At 34.7% G+C, this 26244-nt stretch overlaps 1 protein-coding gene across 7 annotated transcripts in view; it reads left to right on the plus strand.

Annotated features, from left to right (window-relative positions):
* The first annotated feature begins 4652 nt into the window (after positions 1-4652).
* The window catches only part of LOC128203718 (solute carrier family 2, facilitated glucose transporter member 1-like), a 38513-nt gene continuing 16921 nt past the window's right edge, over positions 4653-26244 (plus strand). Inside the window, exons 1-2 of one of the 7 annotated variants that reach the window (XM_052905248.1) lie at positions 4694-4750; positions 23591-23644. In XM_052905248.1, coding sequence (XP_052761208.1) covers positions 23615-23644 — 30 coding nt within the window. In that variant the 5' untranslated portion in view covers positions 4694-4750; positions 23591-23614. Of the gene's footprint in view, positions 4751-12059; positions 12178-17802; positions 17912-20416; positions 20571-23590; positions 23645-26244 lie in introns of those variants that run through there. The other 6 variants (XM_052905247.1, XM_052905244.1, XM_052905246.1 and 3 more) reach the window with 6 other exon arrangements.

Here is a 26244-nt window from a genome sequence, read left to right on the forward strand (position 1 = left end):
ATATGAAACAAAAAATGTCCGCATTTGTTTGTGAAACAATCGCATTTATAAGATTGATATAGCATGTAATACTGATCAGGCTGTTTACATGTAAAAAATAAACATACAAATGTAATCACAGAGCAAATCACAAAAAGTGAAATGAATCACCTACATTAATCTTTATTGCTAACCTATCGCCTCGAAATAGTACAAGAGTTTACTAATAAAGTTCTGGAAAAAACAACAACACAAAAATGAAATTAATAACAGTGCAATGATCTTTTATAATAAGAGCTGTCACAGAGACAGCGCGCTCAACTGTTCCGTCGCTTTTAAGCTTAGATTGCAAAGCTTTGGTATATATGCAAAACCTTAACCAGAATCTTTTAGTCGAATAATAAAGGGCCATAATTTACATTTTATGCAAACTGGAGCTATCTTACTTGATTAATTAAGTCTGTTGGATAGTTGGAAACGCCTGTCTGAAGTTTCAATGCAATACATATATTTGCTGAGATAATGACTTAAAGGTGCTTACATGCAAAACCTTAACCAAAATTTGACGCTAGGGTGAGTAGGATAGCACTCGTTAGTCTTGGAATAGTCGAGCTAAAAACCCATCGCCTCAAACAAAAGCAGGAATTTACTAAAACAGTTCTGAAAATGCCTTCCTGGTTATGTACATACGGCGATTAGATTTCAAAAACAAAATATTGTTAGAAAATACAATAAGTTTTCTAATAATGTATGTGTTGTTTCGTGCTGCCGCAGTGTTGAAATGTTCGAAAGGACCTTGCCACAATATCTGCAGACCTGAGGTTGTCGACTCTCCATCTAAAAGATATACTATACACATTAAGAAATAAAGTATTTGAAGCTTTATTCGCACTCTTATCAAAATTAGATAAAAAAATGTGGTCGTTCGCCTAAAATTCTCGAGTGTGGTCGTTCGCATAATTTAATATTGTACGATTTCTTTCAAAAACATCATTTCGCCTTGAAAATGTATTGTAAATGGTATATATTTACTGTTTATATAACTTTTTGTAAAGAACCATTGGAAATTAGCCGATTTATCATTGTTTTTTGCAAGATAAACAAAATGTGTGGTCGTCTGCATCGCCGATTCCAAATTTGTTTTTGAATGTTCTCAAAAACTACAACAACAAGAATAACAGACTGTTTACCACATGAAAGCGGAAATCATGTGGCGTACCATGGGCTAGGTATTGTTTTAATTTGATTCAATTTAGTAAAGAAAATATACACAAACATACCTTTTGTTGTGTCAAGATCGCCGTGGTCGTACACATGTGTGGTGACGTCACAATTCTTGCTCCCTCACAGTGTCTTATTTAACTGGATTGAATGGATTTCGCAAAAATTGGCTCGTTCCAAGACAAAAAAAAATAAGTTGTCAAACGTTCAATCTGTGAGAGTGCAGCTTTAAAATACACCAGTCGGGTTGTTTGTTGTTTGTTTTGTTTGTTTGTTTGTGTTTTTTTTTCGGGGGGGGGGATGTGCCCCAAACCCCATTGAATCCGCTTGTACGCTTGTAATGCTTCCATAACGTAAATTTATCCTAAAGAAATCAAACTTTTTTAGAAAAATGAAAATGTCAACTATGTATCCAGAACACATTTTTTCTCACAGATTTAAACCTGTTTTACCAGAGTTTCAACCCATTTCGTCTTGTTCACTAGTGGCCATTTTTACCTGTCTGAGTGAACAGTTTGAGATGGTATAAGCTCATAGCGACCAATCAGCACATGAAAAGCACCCAAGATGTCATGATTATCACGACTAACACAAACATATGACATTTTTTTCAAACGTAAAATTTGCAGAAGGCCTATTCATTCCTAGTTTAATCCCGTAAGCTGCCTTATATTAAACTCAAATGACCATAAACGGCCTCCAATAATCATATATAAAATGTTTTCCTAGTAGTTATGATAATCACGACTTCAAGCCAATGGTTCGACTGTTAACTGGTAAACACCACATACAAATACTATATATATAGATGCCTACTAAAAATATTTCAAAGTTACACAAGTTATCCTTTTTACTTACTCCCCTTTGAACAAACTTTGCCATTTATTAATGTCAACAAAGAAGAATTTGAAGAAAAGGGACGCCGGGAAGATGAACTCATCACCATGGATTACTTCAAAGTACGTCAACGTTTAATTTTAACAGACTCAGTTTGTAAAATCTCTGTTTATAACGTGAAACTGGTTGTCGTTGATAGTTTTTTAACGTTGACAGTCAACTTAAAATGTAGCCAAGTTTTGTTACGATGTTTCAAAAAGTAAACTTGTAATGGAATGCACCTGTCAGTGAGTAAAGCGTTAGTCTTAGTCTCAAACTTTAGAATCGTACTTGTAGGCAGTATTAGTGTTAAGTAATATATTAAAGTTATTATTTGGCCAAATACTAGTCAAAATAATTGTACGTTGACGGATTTTTTTTAGATTTTTGATATAGCAAATCCTTCACGTACAAATTGTTTAGTATCAAAAATGGGTAGTTGTTCCGATCAGGATTCCGGGTTAAAGCATATAGCGTCTATAAAATATCATAAAAACAAGAAATGTTACCAGATAATGTTATTTTATATTAGTTCTGTACACAAAAAATAAATATCCAACTTATAGTTATGAGTTTGACAGCTTTTCTCCATTTCATTCTGTCAAAACATAACGATATATACATGAAGGGCACATGCAAGGCTTCAGGGCACAATTTAAAAACAATCAGAACATTTCGGCCATGGCCGAGTTGTTATGATTGTATTTACGAGGTCTATCTAGAAGCTCGTCAGTGGTGGCCGAGTTATGATACGATTGGGTCAAGTTGTTCCACTTGGCATGATTGTTGTCTGTGTCAGTCATTATTGGAAGGGTAAATAATGTGTTTTAATACATTAAATGCTTCACTTACATGGTAAAATATGAATATAATACAATTTCAATATTTTTCAAAAACACCCCCGGTGTTTGCACGAACTCGTTTAGACGTTAGGGATTGGAAGAATCCCGTATAACACGTCTATTATTTTAGACTAGGCCAAATACTAACAAAAAAAAACCCTGATCACTTATTCTTGACTGGTATATCTATTTAGATATAATACTTAAATCATATTCGTGTGCTTGTACAAGACCATCTGTAGCTCAAATTTAGAATTAAGCCATGCCAAAATGAGTTTAATATGTTGAATGTCACCGGATGGCTTTTTTAATGAATAATGCACCAATCAATTGTAACCACGGACCACCAGGTCCGGCGAATAGCGGGGACTTTGACTTTCGGTCCAGCCAACTCCGGCTAAAATCCCCGCCCTGCGGGGATGAATAGATGGTAAAATCCCCGCACCCAAGGGACCTTAGGTTAGGCCCATTCCCCCGCTATATTTTGTGCGAAGCCCAAACCACCACATTCACCCGGCAATGCGGGGCCACCTTGAAAGGTAAAAACACGGCCCAGGCCCATTTCCCTGGCTATCCCCGGTATACCTCCGGACCTGGGGGGGGGGGGCGTGGTTACAGTTGACTGGTGCATAACAAGATGGCTTTGTTTTTCTTTTTCAAAAGAACACAATTGTCAAAAGGTGACGTTTTTCATGGACATATTACTTCATATATCACATGACCCATGGTTGGAAATAATCTTTAATTTATCTTAATCTATGCTAGTATTCCGACCTTAAATATATATTGAGAATACTTAAATTCACCTTTGTAGGAGTCCTTAACTGCGCAGACTTATTCGTCCATATTTGAAATAAGTTCATACTAAATATTCTCTTAAAAACACCTCCGTTTAACTCAAATAAGCGAATAACACGTGATTTCGGCCATTCCTTTTTGGCAGTTTTCCGCCAAGTGAAAACACGACTAAGAATAAGATTGGTGCTTCACGGGTTTCGCGCCGACACGTCAAAAACACGACAAAGAATCATACTTACTACACTCATTATTAATAACTCCATGTCAGAAATTTTGCGGAGTTTTGAAATTGCAACACCACTAAGTAAACCTTTAGAATCGTATATAGTCTCTTCGCTAAGAAGTTTTTGAATAAACAGCAAGATTTCTGATTAAACCGTATTTATTTACAGCCATAGGTTCAAAAGCTTACCATAGAATTTCAAAGCTGCACTCTCACAGATTAAATGTTTTTTTGTTGGTTTTTTTTTTGTCCTGGGACAAGCCAATTTTACACCAGTTATATAAGACTAATGACAAAAAAATAGATCGCAGATTTTTATATTCAAGTTTAAAAAAAAATGATGTTTTTTGCATTTTTCTTAAACCGTTAGTTTAACCCTTAAAACATTAATTTTTGAACGGAAATATAAAAATCTGCGATCTAATTTTTTTGTCAGCTATCTTTTATCACTGGTTTGCAGATGTTTACGAACAAATTTGCTCTTTCCAAAACAAAAAATAAAAAAGTTGTAAAAATGGTATATCTATGAAAGTGCAGCTTTAAACGCAGACTTGTTGATGTATTCATATATAATGCATACGAACAATTGTTACTATATAATGTCTACACAAAAACTCTCTTTAAGGGGAAATAACAAGGCAAAGTAAAAGAAATAAGAGAGCTGAGTTACGATTCCGATTTTCCCCATTATAAATCTAGTCAGCTATTTACAACACAGCTACCTCAGTGTGAAGGATCATACTGGAGTAAATCTACCAAGGACTGTGCTATTTTAAACTCAAGGGCATTAAAATCCAGCAGCATGGCAGAGGTATGCATATCTTATTTTATTCATATATTTTACAAGATTTTCTTAACCTTAGATTATGATATGGTTTCAAAATGACGTGTTTTGCATATATTCGGTTGTGTATATATTTTTGCCTTAAGCACACGTGGTTAGCATGGAGGTTACGCTAAGGTGAAAACGGACAGCGTGTTGATAATTGGATGCTGGATTGGTTTTATTAGCCAATCAATATGTTCTAATTCACACACCCTCGATTATAATCATGTATTTGCTGTTGTAAATAATACTTCATCCAGGAAGAATTTCGATCTGCATGTACAGGCGTGTTAGAGCCTATATTTGCCTTTGTATTCTTTGCACTGAAATTTATCAATGTTGCTTATTAGTATAAAAACATCATAATATGTGCTCATGTGTTTTTGTTAAAACACTTATATTAGCATTTTGATCGTATAAATACATCAATTAATTACTACATTTTCAGTGCGGTATGTATAAATTGAGTATTTATTAGAGCGAAACATATATGCAATGAGTTCGTCTTTAACTAGACGTTAAAAATTGTTTTTGTATTCATAGATATTCGTATTTTCGCTGACCTAGTGAACGAAAATGAGGAAAATGATTAATATATTTTCTTGTAAAACCTGACCTGGAACGAGTATATACAGTACTTATTATCCAAGCTGTGTAATTAATGGGGTGTGGTATGAAGTGTTCCTTTAAAGCAGTATAATAAATAAAACATGAGTGTGAAGTTGCCAAAATGGTTGATTTAATGCATAAAAACTTATCTTATCAGAAGTTGTATTCTGCGCTGGTGTTTGATTCTTTTTTACGGGCAATATGTTTCATTGGTCGTAAAGCCATTTATGCATGTTCATAAGTGTTTTTATTACATCTTTTAGCAAAAGGCAGTGTAAAAGTACCTGTATCTTTACCTGATTTATGACGATCTTAAAAGTATTGTTAAGCTCAGACAGAACACGACATACCATACCAAGTAAATGAATATACTTCAGATGTCACTATTCATAAACAAACACTATTGATGAATGGTATTCGACCTACACTAGGCTTTAAATACGATCTTTTTCATGCCCTCGATCTTTTGTTAGGGTATTTGTTTAAGACGCTTAATGCTGATTTGATCTCCCGCGTCTAATTCATGCGTATAAAGTGGATCAGTGTAACAGTGCTGTAACATATCCTATACAACCATGGATTGACCTTTGGTGCCATTGATCACGATCAATTCATGATTTAATATCACTTCGGATGAGTAATGGTGTTCTTCAGTATTTTATTTACTGTATGCAATCCTTTTTGCCATTGCATAATATCGTTAAATGACTAATGTACACAAACACTGAAATACATTAACATAATTGTCAATTACTTTAGTTGAAATTTAATACAGATATTTCACGGGGCAATAGCTGACTTGACCACACGAAACCCAATAGTGTTACCTACTAACTGATGGTCATCTTGATACCTTTATACAGTACATATTGATAATGAATGTTTGTCAAAAGTACGTTTTAACTATAAAGTAGAAGTAGTTGTAGTAGTGGTAGTAGTAGTAGTAGTAGTAGTAGTGGTAAGGGTAGTGATAGTAGTAGTAGTAGTAATAGTAGTAGTAGTAGTAGTAGTAGTGGTAGTGGTAGTGATAGTAGTAGTAGTAGTAATAGTAGTAGTAGTAGTAGTAGTAGTAGTAGTGGTGGTAGTGGTAGTAGTAGTAGTAGTGGTAAGGGTAGTGATAGTAGTAGTAGTAGTAGTAGTAGTGGTAGTGGTAGTGATAGTAGTAGTAGTAGTAATAGTAGTAGTAGTAGTAGTAGTAGTAGTAGTAGTAGTAGTAGTAGTAGTGGTAGTAGTAGTAGTAGTGGTAAGGGTAGTGATAGTAGTAGTAGTAGTAATAGTAGTAGTAGTAGTAGTAGTAGTGGTAAGGGTAGTGATAGTAGTAGTAGTAGTAATAGTAGTAGTAGTAGTAGTAGTAGTAGTGGTAAGGGTAGTGATAGTAGTAGTAGTAGTAATAGTAGTAGTAGTAGTAGTAGTAGTAGTAGTGGTAGTGGTAGTGGTAGTGGTAGTAGTAGTAGTAGTAGTAGTAGTAGTAGTTGTAGTGGTAGTGGAAGGAGTGGTAGTGGTGGTGGTGGTACAAGTGGTAGTGGTAGTGGTAGTGGTAGTGGAAGTAGTAGGAGTAGTAGTATTAGTAGTAGTATTAGTAGTAGTAGCAGTAGCAGCAGCAGAATCGGCGGAAGCAGCAGCAGCAGTAGAACCCTTCGAAGCAGCAGAAGCAGTATAAGCAGCAGTAGCTGTAGTAACCGTACTAGCAATAGTAGTAGTAGTAGTAGTAATAGTAGAAATAGTAGGAGTAGGAGTAGCAGTAGGAGTAGGAGTAGCAGTAGCTGTTGCTGTTGCTGTTGTTGTAGTAGTATTAGTAGTAGTAGTAGTAGTAGTAGCAGTAGCACTAGCAGCAGCAGCAGCAGCAGTAGCAGCAGCAGAACCAGCAGATGCAGCAGCAGCATTAGTGACAGCAGCAGCAGTAACAGTAGCTGTAGTTGTAGTATTTCACCATATCCCGGTTTCTATAGCTATAAATGAGTGGGTTTTTTTAAAAAACAACTATAAGCAATAGGAGGCCTATCTCTTAAGACAATTATACTATAATTAATTAACGCGCTCTGGTATTTGTTGAACTTAAGTTCATGCGTGTGAGGATTTTGATAAAGGAGTTGCATGTAGTTTGCTAGTTTAATGTGGCAGAACAAATATACCTGAATTGTAACAGCAGGTGGTATTATTGATTGATATTTCAACAATTTGTTCTCGGAATGCTTGCAAACTAGATCAATAATATTTCCCACACATGTGGATTGACCTGTTTACAGACGTTGTTTCATTTTGCTTGTCAAGCAAGTATGTTAATGCATTATGGCTGTGCGAGGCAGCCAGATTACATTTGTGTGAAGACATTTTTGTAACGTTTGCACGAAAAGATAGGCACCTATAGCTGGGAAATTCAATTGCATTTCTTTATTTGTTGCAAAATGATTGCAATCTGAAATTGTAATCAGTAAACATGTACTTTTTATACAATTTATCTTAACTTGTACTGCATATCCATAGACAGATAACAGATCAATTAATCAGCTGAATAATACTCGTACTGAACTTCACTCGTTTAATCGATCAACCAAGGGCGTTTGATCACCTTGATGATGCAATCATCGATTCGTCCTTGACTGACCTCACGGGAATTTTTCATAGATTATATCATTGGAAAGACTGGCATTAGATGCCAATTATTTGAACTATTACTATGTCAATAGTATTTGTGTTTAATCGAAAGCCATTTTACCAAACAAAGAACTTGTCAATCTTTATTTGTTTAGACCAAACCATTGTATTGAATGTTACATTATAATAATAGTAGACACTTTTCTGTTAATTGAAATTATTGTTAGCCATTTTTTCAAGCTTGAAGTTTTCTTATCTAAACTTATGCATTTAGATTTACTGATTCTGGTGTATTTAAGTGCTTTCTATTATTCCCCATTTGAAGTATTGTAACGCCACGTGTTATTTCATCATTTATACATATATATGTATGTTTTAAAATAGCGTCAGATTGTGAAATACTCGAAGAATGATGTAAATAAGAACAAACACGTATCCTTATATATAAAGTATATATGTAATATTTCGACAAGCTGCTTCGTACCTAGGTATGAATCCTATTCATTTACTATACTTGCGAGATGGAATGTAGCAGTGGATAGGGATGGAAAATACTTGATGTCATACAGCGTATATCTGTCATAATTGTTTAACGAAGAAAACTCTGATCGTTTATTGCTGGTGCCATATCCAACATCTGAGGAGAGAGGAGATACAATCTGAGGGTTGTGATTGGACGCTTAAACTACTTCACTTAAACACAGTCACTGTTATGATCATAATCAAAGGATGAACAATTCATGTATATTGAATACAGCCCAATATTGATGTTCAACTTGTACTAAGTAGTAAGATTATAAAAAAATCAATTAAAACAGCTTTTGAATATCGCCCCAGGGGTCACATTCATAAATACGTTGAATGTTACATTCTGAGCATCAACGTGACCAAGGCAATAAATGTACTGCAACAAGCATGCCCTCTGCCTAACTAAATGGTTGTGAACTAGCTGCTCATGGTTGTATTGCTCTTGGTTGTTTTTGTTGAATAACTATATGATCTTAGAAGGATGAGTGTGGTATAGTAGTATACCTCTATAGGTTGTATGTCCGATCAAACACATGTTTTCCACAACACTATGATCTTAGAAGAGTGAGAGTGGTGTAGTCGTATAGTTGTCCGCCTGTTACCCTATAGGTTGTCGCCTCGGTCGAAAAATGGCCACCACTCCATACGTTGAACGCTATTATGTAAGTTATTAATTAGCTTTCGTTTCTATCGAACTGTAATAATTTAGTATGACCTTTAACTATTATGATCACGGTACAATTATAAGTTGGTTTGCTTGTCCTTGTAGAGGGTGTTTGTGTTGCATTATATTGAGGTTTCATACAAACTATGCTATATGGTAACGATACAGAAACACGCCCTGCCAAATAAATACAGTGAATTTTGTTTGAAAATCCAACCTACAAAAAAGATAATTCTCAGACTTAATGTTAAATGTGGATACCTGGTGACCAAGTATAATTGTTTATGAAGGTGTATGCTTGCTGGCTACTAATAAGTACAATAAACTACAAACATTACATCATACATCTATTGCACAGTGTTGCATTGTTTCTCTTTTTTTTCGTGTGAAACCGGACACTAATATTAATTGATTTGGTTAGCAATATTTGAAACCAGAAAACGCCGCTTTATTTATAATATTATCTGGAAAATATTTACTTTTTCTCTTTCTAAACTGAAACCCCTTTCAAATGATACCAAATCAATGTGGAGTCACCACGGCCCATGTTTTCCAACAGTTTCAAGTCTGACTTCACCTTCAAGACTCGCATCCGAAAAGTTTGATTGTATCGTTACTTTTCTGGTTGATGTTGAGCACTGCTGTATCTTTTGTATATTCGCACTCATTAGTTCTCTTCTTTCAACACGTATTTCCTGAATAAAAGTCATATTATATGTGTTCATATTTTTAACCACTCATCTTCTGAGTCTGGGTCGGATTTTAAAGGGACTAGATACCAGATGGTGGCCAGAATTTTGTTTTGTTAAAAACTGAAATAAAATTGATATCGTTTTGTACAACGCGTTGAATCTTACTTACTGATGTAATGTATCACATCGCTTACGACACATAAAGCTTTCGCAGTTTTTGCATATTTCTCCAAATCGAAATTTACTGGCACCACGTAAATCCCATTTAATTTGAAAATAGCGTCGATATATGTAGATGGACTAATCACGTGACTTTCAAATGCTAAATATACACGCTGTAAACTGGGAAACCATTATGCGTTATTTTTAAACGGGTAAACTCAACTGAGATAGCGACACAATATTCTTTTAAACATTTTAACCTATGTATTATCTGCCTAATGCCTAATACTAGATCGTATTGACAATTCTATACTTGTTTTAATGGAAATAATGCATTTGCCCCTTTAAAGTCAGACTTGAGACTGTTCGTAAACAGTGATTCAGGCATTCAAAACGCGCATAAAAGATATGTTATGGGCGGAAACTTTAAAGGTGTGAGTCATACACGACATAAAACGTCTCAACTGCTATTGTTGAAAGACTTGAAAAAAAATATCCCTATCTGGAAGCTGAAACCGATGCACTTAAATGGTGAGATTAAAACAAAACACCCAATTCGTTTAATATGGAATGCAATTAGCCTATCGGAGGGTTTTGAAATCCTTATTTGTATTTCAAGAGCGTTGTAAACGACACAACGAAGACCTAAATGTACAAGACAATGCTTTTTGTGCGGCGATACTTGCATATCACTCAGCCGGAATTATGGAAATAGGTTCTTGAGTCTTTAGACAACTTGAAAGGGCATTGGCACATTCGGAACTCCTCGGGTGTATGCCGGTACATCAGTAGAAGTAGTTCGTAAATTTTTGAATTATATCATTAATTAATTGTAGTGTTTTTGCATGTATTTGTTGATATAAGTTTAAATTGATTGCCAGTGAAGTTTATTACTGCAAACATAATTAAGATTCCCATAACGTTTAACTGATAAATTGAAATTACTACGCGATCTCCATGCAGCGGACTTTAACATTCCGATTTCTGAGTTATGTGTGTGGAGGCTCAACCGCCAAACCCCCTCAAAACGTGTATTACACTTAGATATATTGAAGTAACACGTATAAAAAATCGTTGATGCATTTCAACCCTTTTTTTCCTAACTTTATCCGCAACTCACCCCCCCCCCCCCATCCCCCGAACACATACACAGATAATTAGACATAGTTAACATAATAGAAATATCGAGTATCGTCATTGTGTACCTAATTGACACGGTAATCGGAACAGCAGTCAACAGTTTTTTTCAACAAGTATCTTGTAACATTGACGTACTAAGGGTAAAAGCATTCCAATGCACGGGTATGAACGTATCGGATCTCGTTTTTCATTCACAATTAAAGTATCGTATTGCCTTAAATACTATGAATGCATAAGGGATAGGCGTTCATGAATAAGTGAATTGTGACTGCTTTAAACATTCCATTCAGCAAACAAATATTGAATGAATTTATTTCAAATGATTCTTCAATTGCCACCATTCATATTGACGTCTTCTTGGCATTGATACCCTACTGCCTCTGAAAATCATGATTATGAATGCTTCAACTTTTTTTTCATGAACTCGATACGCGTATTTCAAATCAATACATACACATGTATAACAAACATTAGTTTTGAGCGATAAACCTTTAACTACTTATTAAACAACGCATTTATCGAAAATATTAATGACTGATGAAAAGATTGTGATCGTGTATTTAATAGCTAAAAAGCACACATATTAAATGACGAGTGGGTCCTAAAAGATGTACAGTGATCAATAATGATCGTCTCATAATGTAGAAATACCGTGTTTTCTGTACCTTTCTTTCAACCGTAACACGGTATCCTTCATAAGAACCATTGTTTGTTATTGTTATGGTATATTGAAACAAATGTATTAATTGTGGTACATCCTATTTGGGAGTAAGAGTGCATCTTTAATTTATCATTTACTGATATTTGACGTCTGCTGTACACTTCATCTAGACATATTATATCCGGTGTATGGTTGAAGTAGATAATAATTAAGTTCAACATGTCATGAAATACGCAAAACAAGTAAAATATATTCATGTAGGTCACGGAATTAATATTGTGTTACGTATTCGCTTCAAAGCTTAATATACATTAATAGTTATGTATGTCAACCTTTGTCGGATTCCTACTTCATTGCTCAGGTATGTACTTTACAAATTTGGCCTTCATTCGCCCTTCATTACATTAACACAGTTGTTTAAAGGGACTTGCTCATGTTTTGGCACCGATCTTTATCCCCAATAATGCATCTGAAAACACTTATATTATAACTATGTACATGTTGGTACCGAAAAAGTATAAGAAATATTCTCCTTTAAGTGGGATGAGAACCATCGCCAAAACAGTCAAGAAAAAAATTAGAAAACTGACAGCAAAACCTTACTCCCACAAAGACGCATACAAAAATAACACTTATATTATGAATATGTACCCTTTAATATCGAAATTGCAGATAAATCCATTTAAGGATAAAAGTATTCTGCTTTTAGTGGGGTGAGAATCAACGCCGGAAAAGTCAAGAAAAAGATAGAAAACTGACAGCAAAACCCTACTACCACAGGGACTCGTGCACAAATAGGATAACTGAACCTTAAGCCTTTGTTCAATCACGTTACTAACGTTATTGGAAAATGTGGACTTCAAAGACGATATTTGACGATAATTAACCTTTGTTGAAGGGTATCAGCTGTCAGTATCTGAGTTTTAACAATACTTATGATATGTATCACTTCATTTCGTCATACAACAAGTGCATTCTTCAAAAAACATGAGCCAGCCCCTTTAAAGCGGTTCAGTGCCAAAATTTATAGATAATTACCGTTTAGCATGATTAAAATTCCAAACCTCATAGACGGCGGGGGTTAAGATGTAGTTTTAAAGATTAATCAGTATTGAATTAATTGACATGTAACATACCAAACCCAGGAACGAATGACATGTCAGATAATAAAATCATGCTAAGCTGGTGTGTACACTGACAATTAATACAAATACAACTTAAATAACAATACAACAATGAAAAAAACAGTAGGTCAGTAGTCAGCCATTAATATATAAACCCTGTTTATAGAGACGAGATACATGAGCCCATACGATACTACGGCTTTTACAGTGTTGCACCTACCTGGTGCTGTATTCAAACCGAGACTGCTGTAAGTCGATCATTAGGGGCATTTACAGTGTTGCACCTACCGTGTGCTGTATTCAAACCGAGACTGCTGTAAGCCGGTCATTAGGGGCATTTACAGTGTTGCACCTACCGTGTGCTGTATTCAAACCGAGACTGCTGTAAGCCGGTCATTAGGGGCATTTACAGTGTTGCACCTACCTTGTGCTGTATTCAAACCGAGACTGCTGTAAGTCGATCATTAGGGGCATTTATAGTGTTGCACCTACCGTGTGCTGTATTCAAACCGAGACTGCTGTAGGCCGGTCATTAAGGGCATTTACAGTGTTGCACCTACCGTGTGCTGTATTCAAACCGAGACTGCTGTAGGCCGGTCATTAGGGGCATTTACAGTGTTGCACCTACCTTCTGCTGTATTCAAACCGAGTCTGATGTAAGTCGATCATTAGGGGCATTTACAGTGTTGCACCTACCTTGTGCTGTATTCAATCCGAGTCTGATGTAAGTCGATCATTAGGGGCATTTACAGTGTTGCACCTACCTTGTGCTGTATTCAAACCGAGTCTGATGTAAGTCGATCATTAGGGGCATTTACAGTGTTGCACCTACCTTGTGCTGTATTCAAACCGAGTCTGATGTAAGTCGATCATTAGGGGCATTTACAGTGTTGCATCTACCGTGTGCTGTATTCAAACCGAGTCTGATGTAAGTCGATCATTAGGGGCATTTACAGTGTTGCATCTACCGTGTGCTGTATTCAAACCGAGTCTGATGTAAGTCGATCATTAGGGGCATTTGCAGTGTTGCACCTACCGTGTGCTGTATTCAATCCGAGTCTGATGTAAGTCGATCATTAGGGGCATTTACAGTGTTGCACCTACCTTGTGCTGTATTCAAACCGAGTCTGATGTAAGTCGATCATTAGGGGCATTTACAGTGTTGCACCTACCGTGTGCTGTATTCAAACCGAGTCTGATGTAAGTCGATCATTAGGGGCATTTACAGTGTTGCACCTACCGTGTGCTGTATTCAATCCGAGTCTGATGTAAGTCGATCATTAGGGGCATTTACAGTGTTGCACCTACCTTGTGCTGTATTCAAACCGAGTCTGATGTAAGCTGGTCATTAGGGGCATTTACAGTGTTGCACCTACCTTGTGCTGTATTCAAACCGAGTCTGATGTAAGCTGGTCATTAGGGGCATTTACAGTGTTGCACCTACCTTGTGCTGTATTCAAACCGAGTCTGATGTAAGCTGGTCATTAGGGGCATTTACAGTGCTGCACCTACCGTGTGCTGTATTCAAACCGAGACTGCTGTAAGCCGGTCATTAGGGGCATTTACAGTGTTACACCTACCTTGTGCTGCCAACGAACAGTCGCATTGAAACCAAGACTGCTATTTTATATCGTCAGCCTCCTAAGGAGCTTGTTCCAGACTGTACAGGGTTTGGGTTAAATAATTTTATCTTATTAAATAACCATGTATGATGTAATAGTTCACCTAAATATTTATATTTTAAGTAATAAAACTGAGACTGCTATTTCATACGGTCAGCTTGCTAAGAATCTTTTTAGTTAATAAAAAAGTTTTCGGCAAAAAATGTGATTCAGGTCTGAAAACCTGAAACAAACAATAATTTTTCAACTACAGTTATTAAACATGTAGGATGAAATAGTTTACCAAAAATATCATATTGATATAAGGTTATAACGTTCAACATGAAAGGATTTGCAATGCATTAATACACTTATAAGTTTTGATTGTTATATATTATCATGATATGTATGGTTTTGATGAATTAATTTTAATGTGATATCAGAAAAATAATATTGGACGACAACTGAAAACGAAAATCTGCCTATACTCTATAACAAATTAACTATCGAGGTCACCATGGCCTCAGGATATGTTGTGTATACTCCTAACGTTATAGTTACTAACATAGTAAGACATGTCTATTTTAATAATAATTATATTTATGAAAACTTTCTTGTAGTTAAACGATAAAGCAATCAATCCAATGCATGTATATCATATACTGTCAAGATTATCACTTTGCAACTGGTTTAGGTCGATATTATTGTTTTATTATTTATAAAAAAAAAATGAATTGATGCGTTGTTATGTACGTTGTATGTGTCTCGTTTAGACAGTAAGGCCTATGCCTTCTGCCTTAAACAAGGTTTTAATTTAATTTTCGGCTACTGGGTTTTTCTCTGAAGTTTGTTTTTTATTATTTATCAAGTTACATGTCATCATATCGGTTCACAGCAATACGTTTGACATTGACATTCCTAGTATTGTGTCAATACACTTAGTATTTAAATAGATTTCTCGGAGTGTTTGAAGTGTTCAAGTGATTGCATCTGTTTTCTACTTCTTAAAGTTGAATAGTGTGTACTTAAGATAACACGATGTGTTATAACAATGGTTTGCATAAGGAAATTTGACTGAACAATGCATGGATCTCTTCAAGGCGTGAATTCTAGGTAGGAAGCAGAATGAATTTAATTCACAGAATATGACTCAAGAATGCGTTCAAAACAAGTTTAAAATTTCCAAGAACATTAATACAGTCATAAGTACTAAGTGCACCTAACTGGTTTTGCCTATAAAGTATTGAATGCACTTTACTTCCATATACAGACATGGCAGGAAGCACGTACTGCAAAACCAGCCCCTGTGTACGGTTATATATCCCTTTCTGCTTTCTGTGGACGCCACGATCAATATACTTGTCTGGCTTCAGACAATGCGAAGGTCATAGAATTCAGAGAAATGTTATTGTTTTATTTCGCTTTTAAAACGGACAGGTTTCATCAAAGAGACTGTATTTACTTCAGTTAGTCTTTTATATGAAATACAACGTAATAGGACAACTAGGTATTTGTAATAGTTAGATGACATGAAGTGAATTATTTATGATTAAGAATGGGCGGAATGAAGTAGCGAACGAGTCCTTAATCATTAAAAAATCACACCATGTCATCTGACTTAGAATTCAACCTCATTGGTTGATACATTGTCGACGCAAAATCTGACGGAGCGTGTATAAGATGATTGGCAGTAGGCGGACCTTCAAACACACGCGAAAGTTTTACATTTTAATGAACAATTTATTGTGGTTTTATTTTTAAACTTATATTAATTTGTTCCCTTTTCATCTTTTTATTCGGATCTTATTCAACTCAGTAATTCTCCGAATCCAAATTATGGGTTTACTCCAGAACTCTAATTGTGTTAAAGCATGAATTGTAATTATATTTGGCTCGTCTGTTGTTGTTTTGTTTTCAAAGAAAACGATGTCGGAGTATTGTAACAGCCTTTGGTGACGTCGTCTGCGTAGGTGACGTCCTGCACATGTTTTAACCTTGACTATAACTCAAACAGTATTCAAGATGGTTATAATATATTACATGGTACACACCATGGTGAGGAGTCAAGTGACTTCAAAGAAGTTCCCACATTGGTAGCCACGGGTCACAACCGATTTGCTTGAATTTTAATGATGCAATGCTTGGCCAAAAGTTGTTTCGTTCTACAAACTTCCGTAAAGTTGAAATTTTGGCCAAGGATTGCATCATTTAAATACAAGCAAATCTAACATGTTTTACACATGTAGAAGCAAAAAATAAAATAGTCTTTTATAGGCTAAGAAATATTTTCCTATCTTTTCTGTCAAAAACGTTATTCAGAAATTAACGTCACTTACTTGTTTGTTTACATCGGTTGTGACCCGTGGTGAACCATGGGAGAACCCCTTTGATGTCAAGGGATTCCTCACATTGTACAATGTGGACGTATGTAATATGGCCATAACTTTGGCTTTTTTGATTGAGTTTTTTACTTTACCTGCGTGGGTTTGCACTCCACTAACACCAAAATATTTTTGTTTATTCCTGTAGTGTATTTCTTTCGGCAATTTCGGTATCATAGAGTAAAAAATGTTAAAATAAGTGTTTCCATATGCATAACCGTGGAAAACTTATTCTTGGTTCAAAAACATTAACTAGTCCCTTTAAATCGTACTTTTCATTCAAGTTGATGTTACCTCCGATTATTGGACAACTGAACAATATCGGGTAAGCAAGTGGTCAACATAGTGGTCATGTGCTTACTTCGAACAATATTAAATGTGCTATTTTTGCATGTCAACCCAGTTTTATTATTCATAAAATTTTATACCAATGGAGCAAATTACCAGATCGTGAAATAGAGGAAACTTGTGTCAACTTATTGCCGGATTGGGATTGGGTAACAAAACGCCCATTTTTCATAAAATGTGCCTGTGCAAGTATAAGGATGTTTAGTCTACGGATTTTCTAAAACCAAGGTTATGTACAAGGAAAACAGATTTTAAATCTACCATTCCGAAATTTTGTGTTGATTTCCCCATTCTAGTCGAGATTTGTTTAAGATGTTTCCGAGTTTGGACGCAAAACCAAGTATGCATCTCAGCTTATTATTGTCACGTTGAGTAAGTGAGAGCAATCCTGATTGGCCGACAATATATTGGCGTTGAATTTGTTTACTACATATTTGATGACATGATGACTAATCTAATATACTTCTTGCTACGATTTTTTTACCTTATCTGAGTAATACTTGTCTCACTAAGTACGTATATCCGTTATAAATACAAGTGTTTGTGGTTGTATTACTATAAAATGATGAAGTTGTGCTACTGCATAACACAACCGGAATATAAAACCAATTGTGAATACAACGTGATTAAAGTTTCATTTTGTGAGTAGAATATGTTTTGCTTTTCTCTCCGACATTGGCTAGAAGCATGACCTGTAGATAGTGGGTGGTATTTAATACAGGGCCAATATTCAATATTGATCTTATACTTATCCTTAGTCATGCCTCAATGATTTCAGTCAGCCTATCGGTCAGCTTAATATATTGTCTAATCAAAATACTTAAATTTTAATCTTAAACTTAAGTTCAATCAAAGTTGGTAATTGAATACCACCCCTGGTCTTATTTGCATCTTAGAACGATGTAGCTAATCGGATTACTGGTTATTCATAATGACCAATCCGCAATGGAGTGAATGAATTCAATTATGTATGACCATAAGGCTGACTTAAGTTGAATATTGAGTACCACCTATGACCTATATTTGCTTTGAAGAAGGCGTTAAAAGGAGAATGTTTGTTTCCACTTTTAAACCCGATCGATCCACAATAATTCCGAATATGTGAAAAAATATTGAAAAATATTTATTTTTAAATATGCACTATATGCACTTTGTACTGTATAATATACTTATATTATAATATTATATTCTACAGTACAAAGTGCATATTTAAAAAAAAATCAATATTTTTTCACATATTCGGAATTATAATTTTTAGTAGGGAATTATAAGATTTGTTTTGATTTTTTTTTAAAAAATGATTGAGTTTGAAAATCCGGTGCCAGTGGATCGATCCTTTTTTTTTCTTCCCGACCCTACACTCTTTTTTTTTTGCCGTAGTGTGAAATTTCTTTCGTAATTTCCTAAAAAATGTGCATTCCATGAGTGAACATGCTAAATTTTGACCATTTAATGTGTAATTTTTCAGCAAAAGTAATATTACCTTATATATAGACATGTTTGGTACGGAATCTCGGTTCTCCAAAATAAAAATAGAAAAAAAGAGTAATGCCTTTCTACCCTATTTGTTGAGAAGTTAGTAGAATAAACTATTTTGTAGGGCTAAAGATGAATCTTACTGGAATTTAGAACCCTCCTTATTGCGCCCTCCTTATTGAAATCAATAATTCGGTATAATGTATATAATTATGATACGTCTGAATATTGCTGTAAGTGATTTAATCCAGGCGGAATATCCAATATAATCATTACCGTAAGTCATGGCTCATTTATTTCATTCAGCCTATTTGCCAATTTGATGTCCAATAAATCAGGTGTATTCCTGTCCTAAAGCCCCAGCTTGTCAGTATAACATTGTCATTATGTACACATGTATGTTTAAATGGGTATAAATCCATCAGTGTTAAAGCGAAACAAATATAAAATGTTTACCATGCATTGCTCTTTTTGAAAACAAGAAAAAACGTGTTACGATATAGTTGTACAAATGTGATTTATAACAAAAGAAGATAAATCTATTTTGTATTTCAACGTGCTTAAAGCAGGAAATATTTCACTCGAAAAATACTTGAGTAGAGGTCAAATCTACCGACCACCTAAGGCTGGCTAAACATTATTTTATTTTTCAATTGGTTTAATGGTTCAAATTTTACCATTTTAACTTCATTCAATGATATCTGAGAAAAAAAAACGTCCACTGGATCTATGTGAATATCGCTATTCATATTCTCTCACCAACCCTATGTGAGCAATAGTTTCATCATCACTGGCAATGGGCCAAGTAGATTTATTGGCCACGTCAATCCCATTGAACTAGACGACAATGGGGTTGGAAGTTAACGCATTTGGTTTTAAATATGAATGTGATCGTACTTGATTACATTGCTGTTTTAAAAAGTATCGTACAATGCCTCTTTGATGTATTCGAAATTTACAATTGTTCTTTTCAGTAAGAAACTTATCCACTTCGATTTAATGAGAAATATTTTAGAAATGAAGAAAATTATGAATTACCGCGTGGGTGAAAATTAAATTTTTTAAACTCGTTTGTTGAGTCAATCGTATGAGCATATTTAAATATGTTTTAAACGTGTTTGGCAAAGACGTAGTGAAAGTTGAGATCAGATCGTAAATATTGACATACTTGAAGTATTGCATTCACAAACGGGGTTAAATTAAGTGCTGTATGATGAAATATAATCTTTCCGCATTAGTGTTTAAGAAAAGATATTAGCTATTTTAAAATTTGTAAAAGTGTCGATATAACTTAGGAAGCAAAATACATGTAACTTGAAAATATTTCCTTGTTAAATATATGAAACATTACTATATGGTAAAAACTATTGCGTTTAACTCTCAAAATATTGTAAACGCGATTTATCTAATAAGATCTTAGAAACAAGCCAAATATCCATCTTTGTCTGCTCACAAGCCATCATCTATCACTCATTTAAAGATCCATTTCGATAAAACAGGTCCGAAGAATAGTTTAACTCACAATTTATTTTAATTATTAACACTTTAAATGCATGCATATTCGTATAGTAAAGAGCTCTCGCCAGTAGTGGGCTGTGATCAATATTTTGCAATACCTCTTCGTGGCAATACATTAGGGATGATGCAATAGTGAAGTCATCATACTTAAGTAGACTGGGAAAGCGATCACGCTCAAAGCTCGTGATATAACTGAGAAAGAGGGTTGCCATTGGTCACACCCCCAAGTTTAAAACAGTTGTAATTCGATATATATATATTCATCAAATGGAACAAAATGGAAAACTTTACGTCGTACAGAAGACGGTATGAACTGTTTCATATATTATGAATATATTTTTTGTATATTTAAAGAAACAATAGCTCATAATTTTAACAGAGGGTTGAATTGTTGTACGTACATTTGGGTACAGTTTTTCACTATCATTATATGAACTTGTAGAAAGGTTGTTATCAACTATATCTACCTATAGGAAGAAAGCGTTGTTCTCTATGCGATGTTTAAAAGTTGTTCGTATGTTCTTACAAAAAATGGTTTAATGTGATGAAGAGTAGAAAATTTGGCGAAATTTAAAGGGACTAGTTCATGAAAAATGCATTTTTATGACGAAATTTAAGTATGGCATAAAAATCATTTGCAGTGTTAAAACTCAGATATTCAAATATTGTCTTTGAAGTCCACAATTTTAAAATAAGTTTAATACTAACGCCATTCAACATAAAGCTTTAGCGTGATTGGTTGTTTGACATTACCACGTGGTAGCACTACCATTTATTTCAATAAATATCCATTAGCCATGTGGGCGAGTGGATAACATATCGGTATCTTTATTTTTCCCTTGACTTTTTTGGCGTGGGTTTGCTCGCCACTCCTTTTTTATAATTTAATCGTATTTTCGTCCTTCAATTTCAGTATCAAAGAGTGTAATAGGTATGAGATAAGTGCGTTCAGATGCATAACCGGGATTCGTTTGGTGCCAAAAACATGAGCGTGTCCCTTTTTAAGCGTAATTTTATCCTGATAAATATAAATCTTTTTTTTTAATGACAATCCTTTTTCGACACACCTAGATTAAATTAACTGGATATATCTTAAATAATATACGTGTCGCAATAAATGTATGATGTTTTACATCTATGTGAATAAAAAAGTGTAACAATAGTTGTTAAAGAATAATTACAAGTATAAATGAACGAATCAGTAGAGTTTCTTAACCAGGAACACTTCCTTCTTGACATTTGCAGAAAATGGGATAGGCACTACTTTCGCACTAACCACTAATAGCTCTTACCTAGTCTTATTGCCAATTATTAACATACAGATGTTTAATTTTGGTTAGTTACGTCATCGATGGGTGTGGCTTACTTTTGTTTTCTTTTATTAGCTTTCAATTTCATCAGCCTTTTCTTCTGTGTTTAAAGGAATAAAATAAAAAAAATAAAAATCAATTACAAACCCTATATTGAGCGATTAAAACTTGCCATTAATTTAACTTGAGGTCACACTGTATACCATTCGTTACGGAACGATAAACAAGCAACGAAATAGAATATATAAAGTGAACACGCAGTCATAACCAGAGGCGAATATGTTTAAATTGATATACATAACTTTTCTTATGATTTTCTGCGGTTTCGTTCATGAACCCATACATACAATCAGTTTTATTAACATTTTCATTACCACAAACATTTAATTCATTACAGATGGGATGGTTGGTGGATAATTTTACCAATGCTATAGCGGATGTAATTAAAACCGAATTTCAAAATGTGCATCAATATATCTATCATTATGATCGGTATTGACCTTTAAGTAAACGAAAACCTTACAGCTGGACAATAGTAAACCCGTTTGTCCAGCATAGTTGTATAAACTATTTTCGTAAGGAACTTATGTCAAAAAATTAATTGTAAATAATTGATATTTGATAGAATGGGACATCGCTGTATGATATCTATAGTGTATGCTAGACTCTACAGAAGTGGAGGAATAAAACATATATAGTTTATCAGTTAAACAGTAGGCACAAACATAAAACGTCATCCTAGGCATCGATTCCAGAAGCGATGTAAACATTGGTGATGCAAGAAAGTTCTGAAGATCAATACGCAGACATCCTGCTGCTGCCTACGCTTAGTTATATATAGCGGCAGCTGCTAATATCATGTTTACAAGAATCCTAGCCACAGCATAACAAAGGGTTCTTGAGAACATCTGGGGAAATTCTCCCAATAATCTGGAGAGAAATACACTCACAACAAAACGTCGATAGCGTGAACACTATGTTGTACGTGTATTTAGCATTTGAGTAGAACAATAATGGTATTTAAAGAGACTGTCTCACAGATGAAAAAATAGCGAAAAAAATAAAATTGTCGAAAAATGACATAAACTTGGCAAAGATTTGTACAATGCACTGACACTTAATAATTGAAGTACCACATAGTTTACAATTTATTAAAGTTTAGCAGTTATTTCGTATTATTCCATTAAAAAAGTTACTGGGTTAGTCTACCGGGTAAATTCATTCCTTATGCGTGATTGGCTAGTCGGCGTTATCACGTGATATTAATGTCACCTGAACTGTGCAAGCCTTGATAGCTCAGTAGGGAAGACGGCAGTATACAATTTTGGCGACGTGGGTTCGAACCCGGGCTCCGACACATTTTTTTAAAAACATTTCGGTACTTTTTTTTACAATTTTGATATCAAAGCGTAACACATTCTATTAGATAATTGTCCTGAGATTCGTTACAAAAAAAAACTTTTGTTGGTGCCAATCTGTGAGACAGTCCCTTTAAGAGTTTATGCGAGTCACTCATGGTAGAACATATAAAACAGTTTAATTCTTAATGTTAAAACTCTTGCAGCAGCTAATGTGCAACATCTATAAGTACGTTTGACATTTTAGAAAATGAAAGTTTAATGGTGATAAAGTTTACGCGTGAGTAATGTTCAACTGGCTAGAACAAAGTACAAAACATGGATAAATGGTATATAAAATTCACAGAATCTAAATGTCAATCAATCATAATATATGTACAAAAGCTGTAAAAAGCTTTGGCATTTTCTGACGACCTTGCGAAGGCATTGTCTGACGACCTTGCGAAGGCATTGTCTGTGAGTGACGTCCTTGAATAAACTAGAGGGTATTCCTTTTTTGCTGATGAATCATTCTTGAGTACATTCAGAGATTCTATGAAATATTAATGCTTAAAGATCCGGTATTCGGTATTTTTTGTGTAAGATCCGATATTTATTGTTTAAGATCCGGTATTTATTATTTAAGATCCGGTATTTATTTTATTGGCTTTTATTGCAGATAATTTGATGCGAGACTGGATACATGTGGAAAAAAGTTTTTCATCGTGTCAAGGTCCGGTGTCTGAAACTGAGTTGATCCTAAAACATAGGCTTTGCATTTAGATAGTCATTTTAATTATAATTATGCCTTTTGATTGTTTATATAGATTTATCAGGGATATAAAAATTATGTTCACTGTTTCAAACAGTAACAATATCAATTTGATTTAATAATCTTCACTGTTTTTTTTCTGCCCGCTCTCTGTGTACAAATCAAACGTGAACGCTCACAGGGCAGGGACAAAATTTCAGTGACGTCATTTCCATAATGACATTACGTTCACCTTCTATTTGACGCGCTTTTCTAAAAACATACATGTTATTTTATATCCTCTTTAGGCATAGAATACAAAATGTTTGTTTCATCGTAAGATACATAAGATACACCTTGTGAACACCAAAAATTAATATGCTCCCTCGGTGAAATATATCATGATCTTACACTGACAGAAACAAGAGTCTCATTGATGAAACTAAATGCAAAGACATTGTTTATGGTGTTACTATCCTGGTCGATATCTCCTTCAGTCGGCCAGATATGTACAGTCGAACCCCGTTGGCTCGAACTCGCTTGGCTCGAATTCCTCGTTGGCTCGAACTGAATATAAAGGACCGATTGCTTTATACTGGAGTTAAACGTTCCCGCTTAGCTCGAATTATCCAGACTCGATGTTTTTTCGCCGGTCCCTGGAAGTTCGAGCCAACGTGGTTGCACTGTATCTCGTTATTATATACAAATCTTTCAAACAGGAACGTGTACATCTTAGACGTAGAATGCAATTTCTCTGATCATACGCTCTTGCATGCGTTATTCTATTTTTCCAGCTAAAAACAGCTTCTGACGTTTACGCTGTAATACTGCAAACATAATACAATTCTATCAATTTTGCATGAACATAGTATGCGAACTGAACTCTGAACGCAACAATTATCTTGTTAAAAGAATACAGAACCATGGGAAGATGCCGTTTGAAAGGACACAGCCATTAAAGTATAATATATTGTTCATGAAAAAAGTGGTGCATTTTGATATGTAGTAATTTTAAGTAATTTTCGTCATTTTAAAAGATAAAGTATTGGTCTTACACAAAATAGGTTTTAAAATGTGATTTCTTTCCATTACGATCGAATACAAGTTGAGTTTCGTCATGGATTTGTATTAGACTCCCTGGAATATGGGGGGGGGGGGGGCGAAAAAGTTTGCACTCAAAAAAAATATGTGTTTGTTCTCTTTGATATAAATACTATTGATATGCATTCGACAAACACTGCTGAATCAATCTTTATCAAATTTAACCGCTTTGGCCTCCTATATTAATCACATTCTCTCAGTAGTTAAATACGCATGTTACATATAAGGACTGAATGTTAAGAAATGCTGTTCATCGGGGTATTGAACTATTTGGTCAGTTCACGGTAAATGGAGTTCGAAGGACTTCACGATCAAAGTTCGGAACTCCTCGGCCATTTTTCATCGAAAACAACCTCGGATGTTTAACGATACTTAAGTAGAAGAAGTTCGTTAAATTTTAAATAATAGTATTAATTATTATTTTTTAACGTGTATTTTGTATATTTAAGTTCAAATTGATTGCCAGTGAAGTGTATTGGTTTATAGATGATTAAGATTTATGAGAGTAAAGTCACTAAGTTTAACTGCTTAATTGAAATCACTACGCGATCTACTTGCGGCGAAGCTAAATGTAAAGATATCTGACATTGTAAACCGTCCATATACATCCGAAGTTGTTTTCGATGGGAAATCGCCGAGGAGTTCCGAATGCACGATTATCCGTGTCCTGACGAAATGTTTTCATGCACAGATATACAGCAATTCAAACATTTTCAATAATTATATTTATACTCCCTATTTGATATTTTCTCTTAGAGTACCAAACTACAACCTTAAAGATAACGCTTACAAATCTGAACGGAAGATAAAGTCGTTTGTTTGAACAACGGCGGCGTCAAATACGTCACTTGCTTAATCGACGCCACCGACATTTCCCCTCGATAAAACGCCATTTGACCTATCACAATCGTTAAGTTTTGTGGCGTCAGAGGTATTCCGATTATGTTGCGTACATCAGAAGCTGACCGCAATTAAAATAATATGCGATCACCTACGGAAGCGCAGAAGGAGTGTAAATACTATTGTTTGCATGCACAATCTCTATATTCCAGAATATGTCCTTACAAAATCCTCCATCATAGTTAGGAGATGTTAATTTTAAATTTCAGTTTTCATGATTATTGATCAAGACGTAATGAACATTTAGTTTTCATCACAAATTAAAAAAAAATAATACCTAACTTCAGTTTTTATAATAGACTCAGACAAAACAATGAACATAACAAAATATCTGTCTATAATTATTTTTCCACATCCATTGTTTATCTGTTTCAAAACCTTTAAAGGTTACGTCATGTTCTTTTAACATGTATACTAACATTTATTACGTCATTTTAAATGTGTTTTTTTTACGTCGACGTCATTTCCTGTTGTTTGGTATGCCTAAATGAAGTCCAGCATTGTTTCAACGTTTGCAGGATAATAAAGATCACTATTTTGAAGTTTAGTCTTCTTTTGTAATTATATTTTAGTAAAAAAAA

This window comes from Mya arenaria, chromosome 9, assembly GCF_026914265.1.
Source record: "Mya arenaria isolate MELC-2E11 chromosome 9, ASM2691426v1".
Taxonomy (NCBI): Eukaryota; Metazoa; Mollusca; class Bivalvia; order Myida; family Myidae; genus Mya; species Mya arenaria.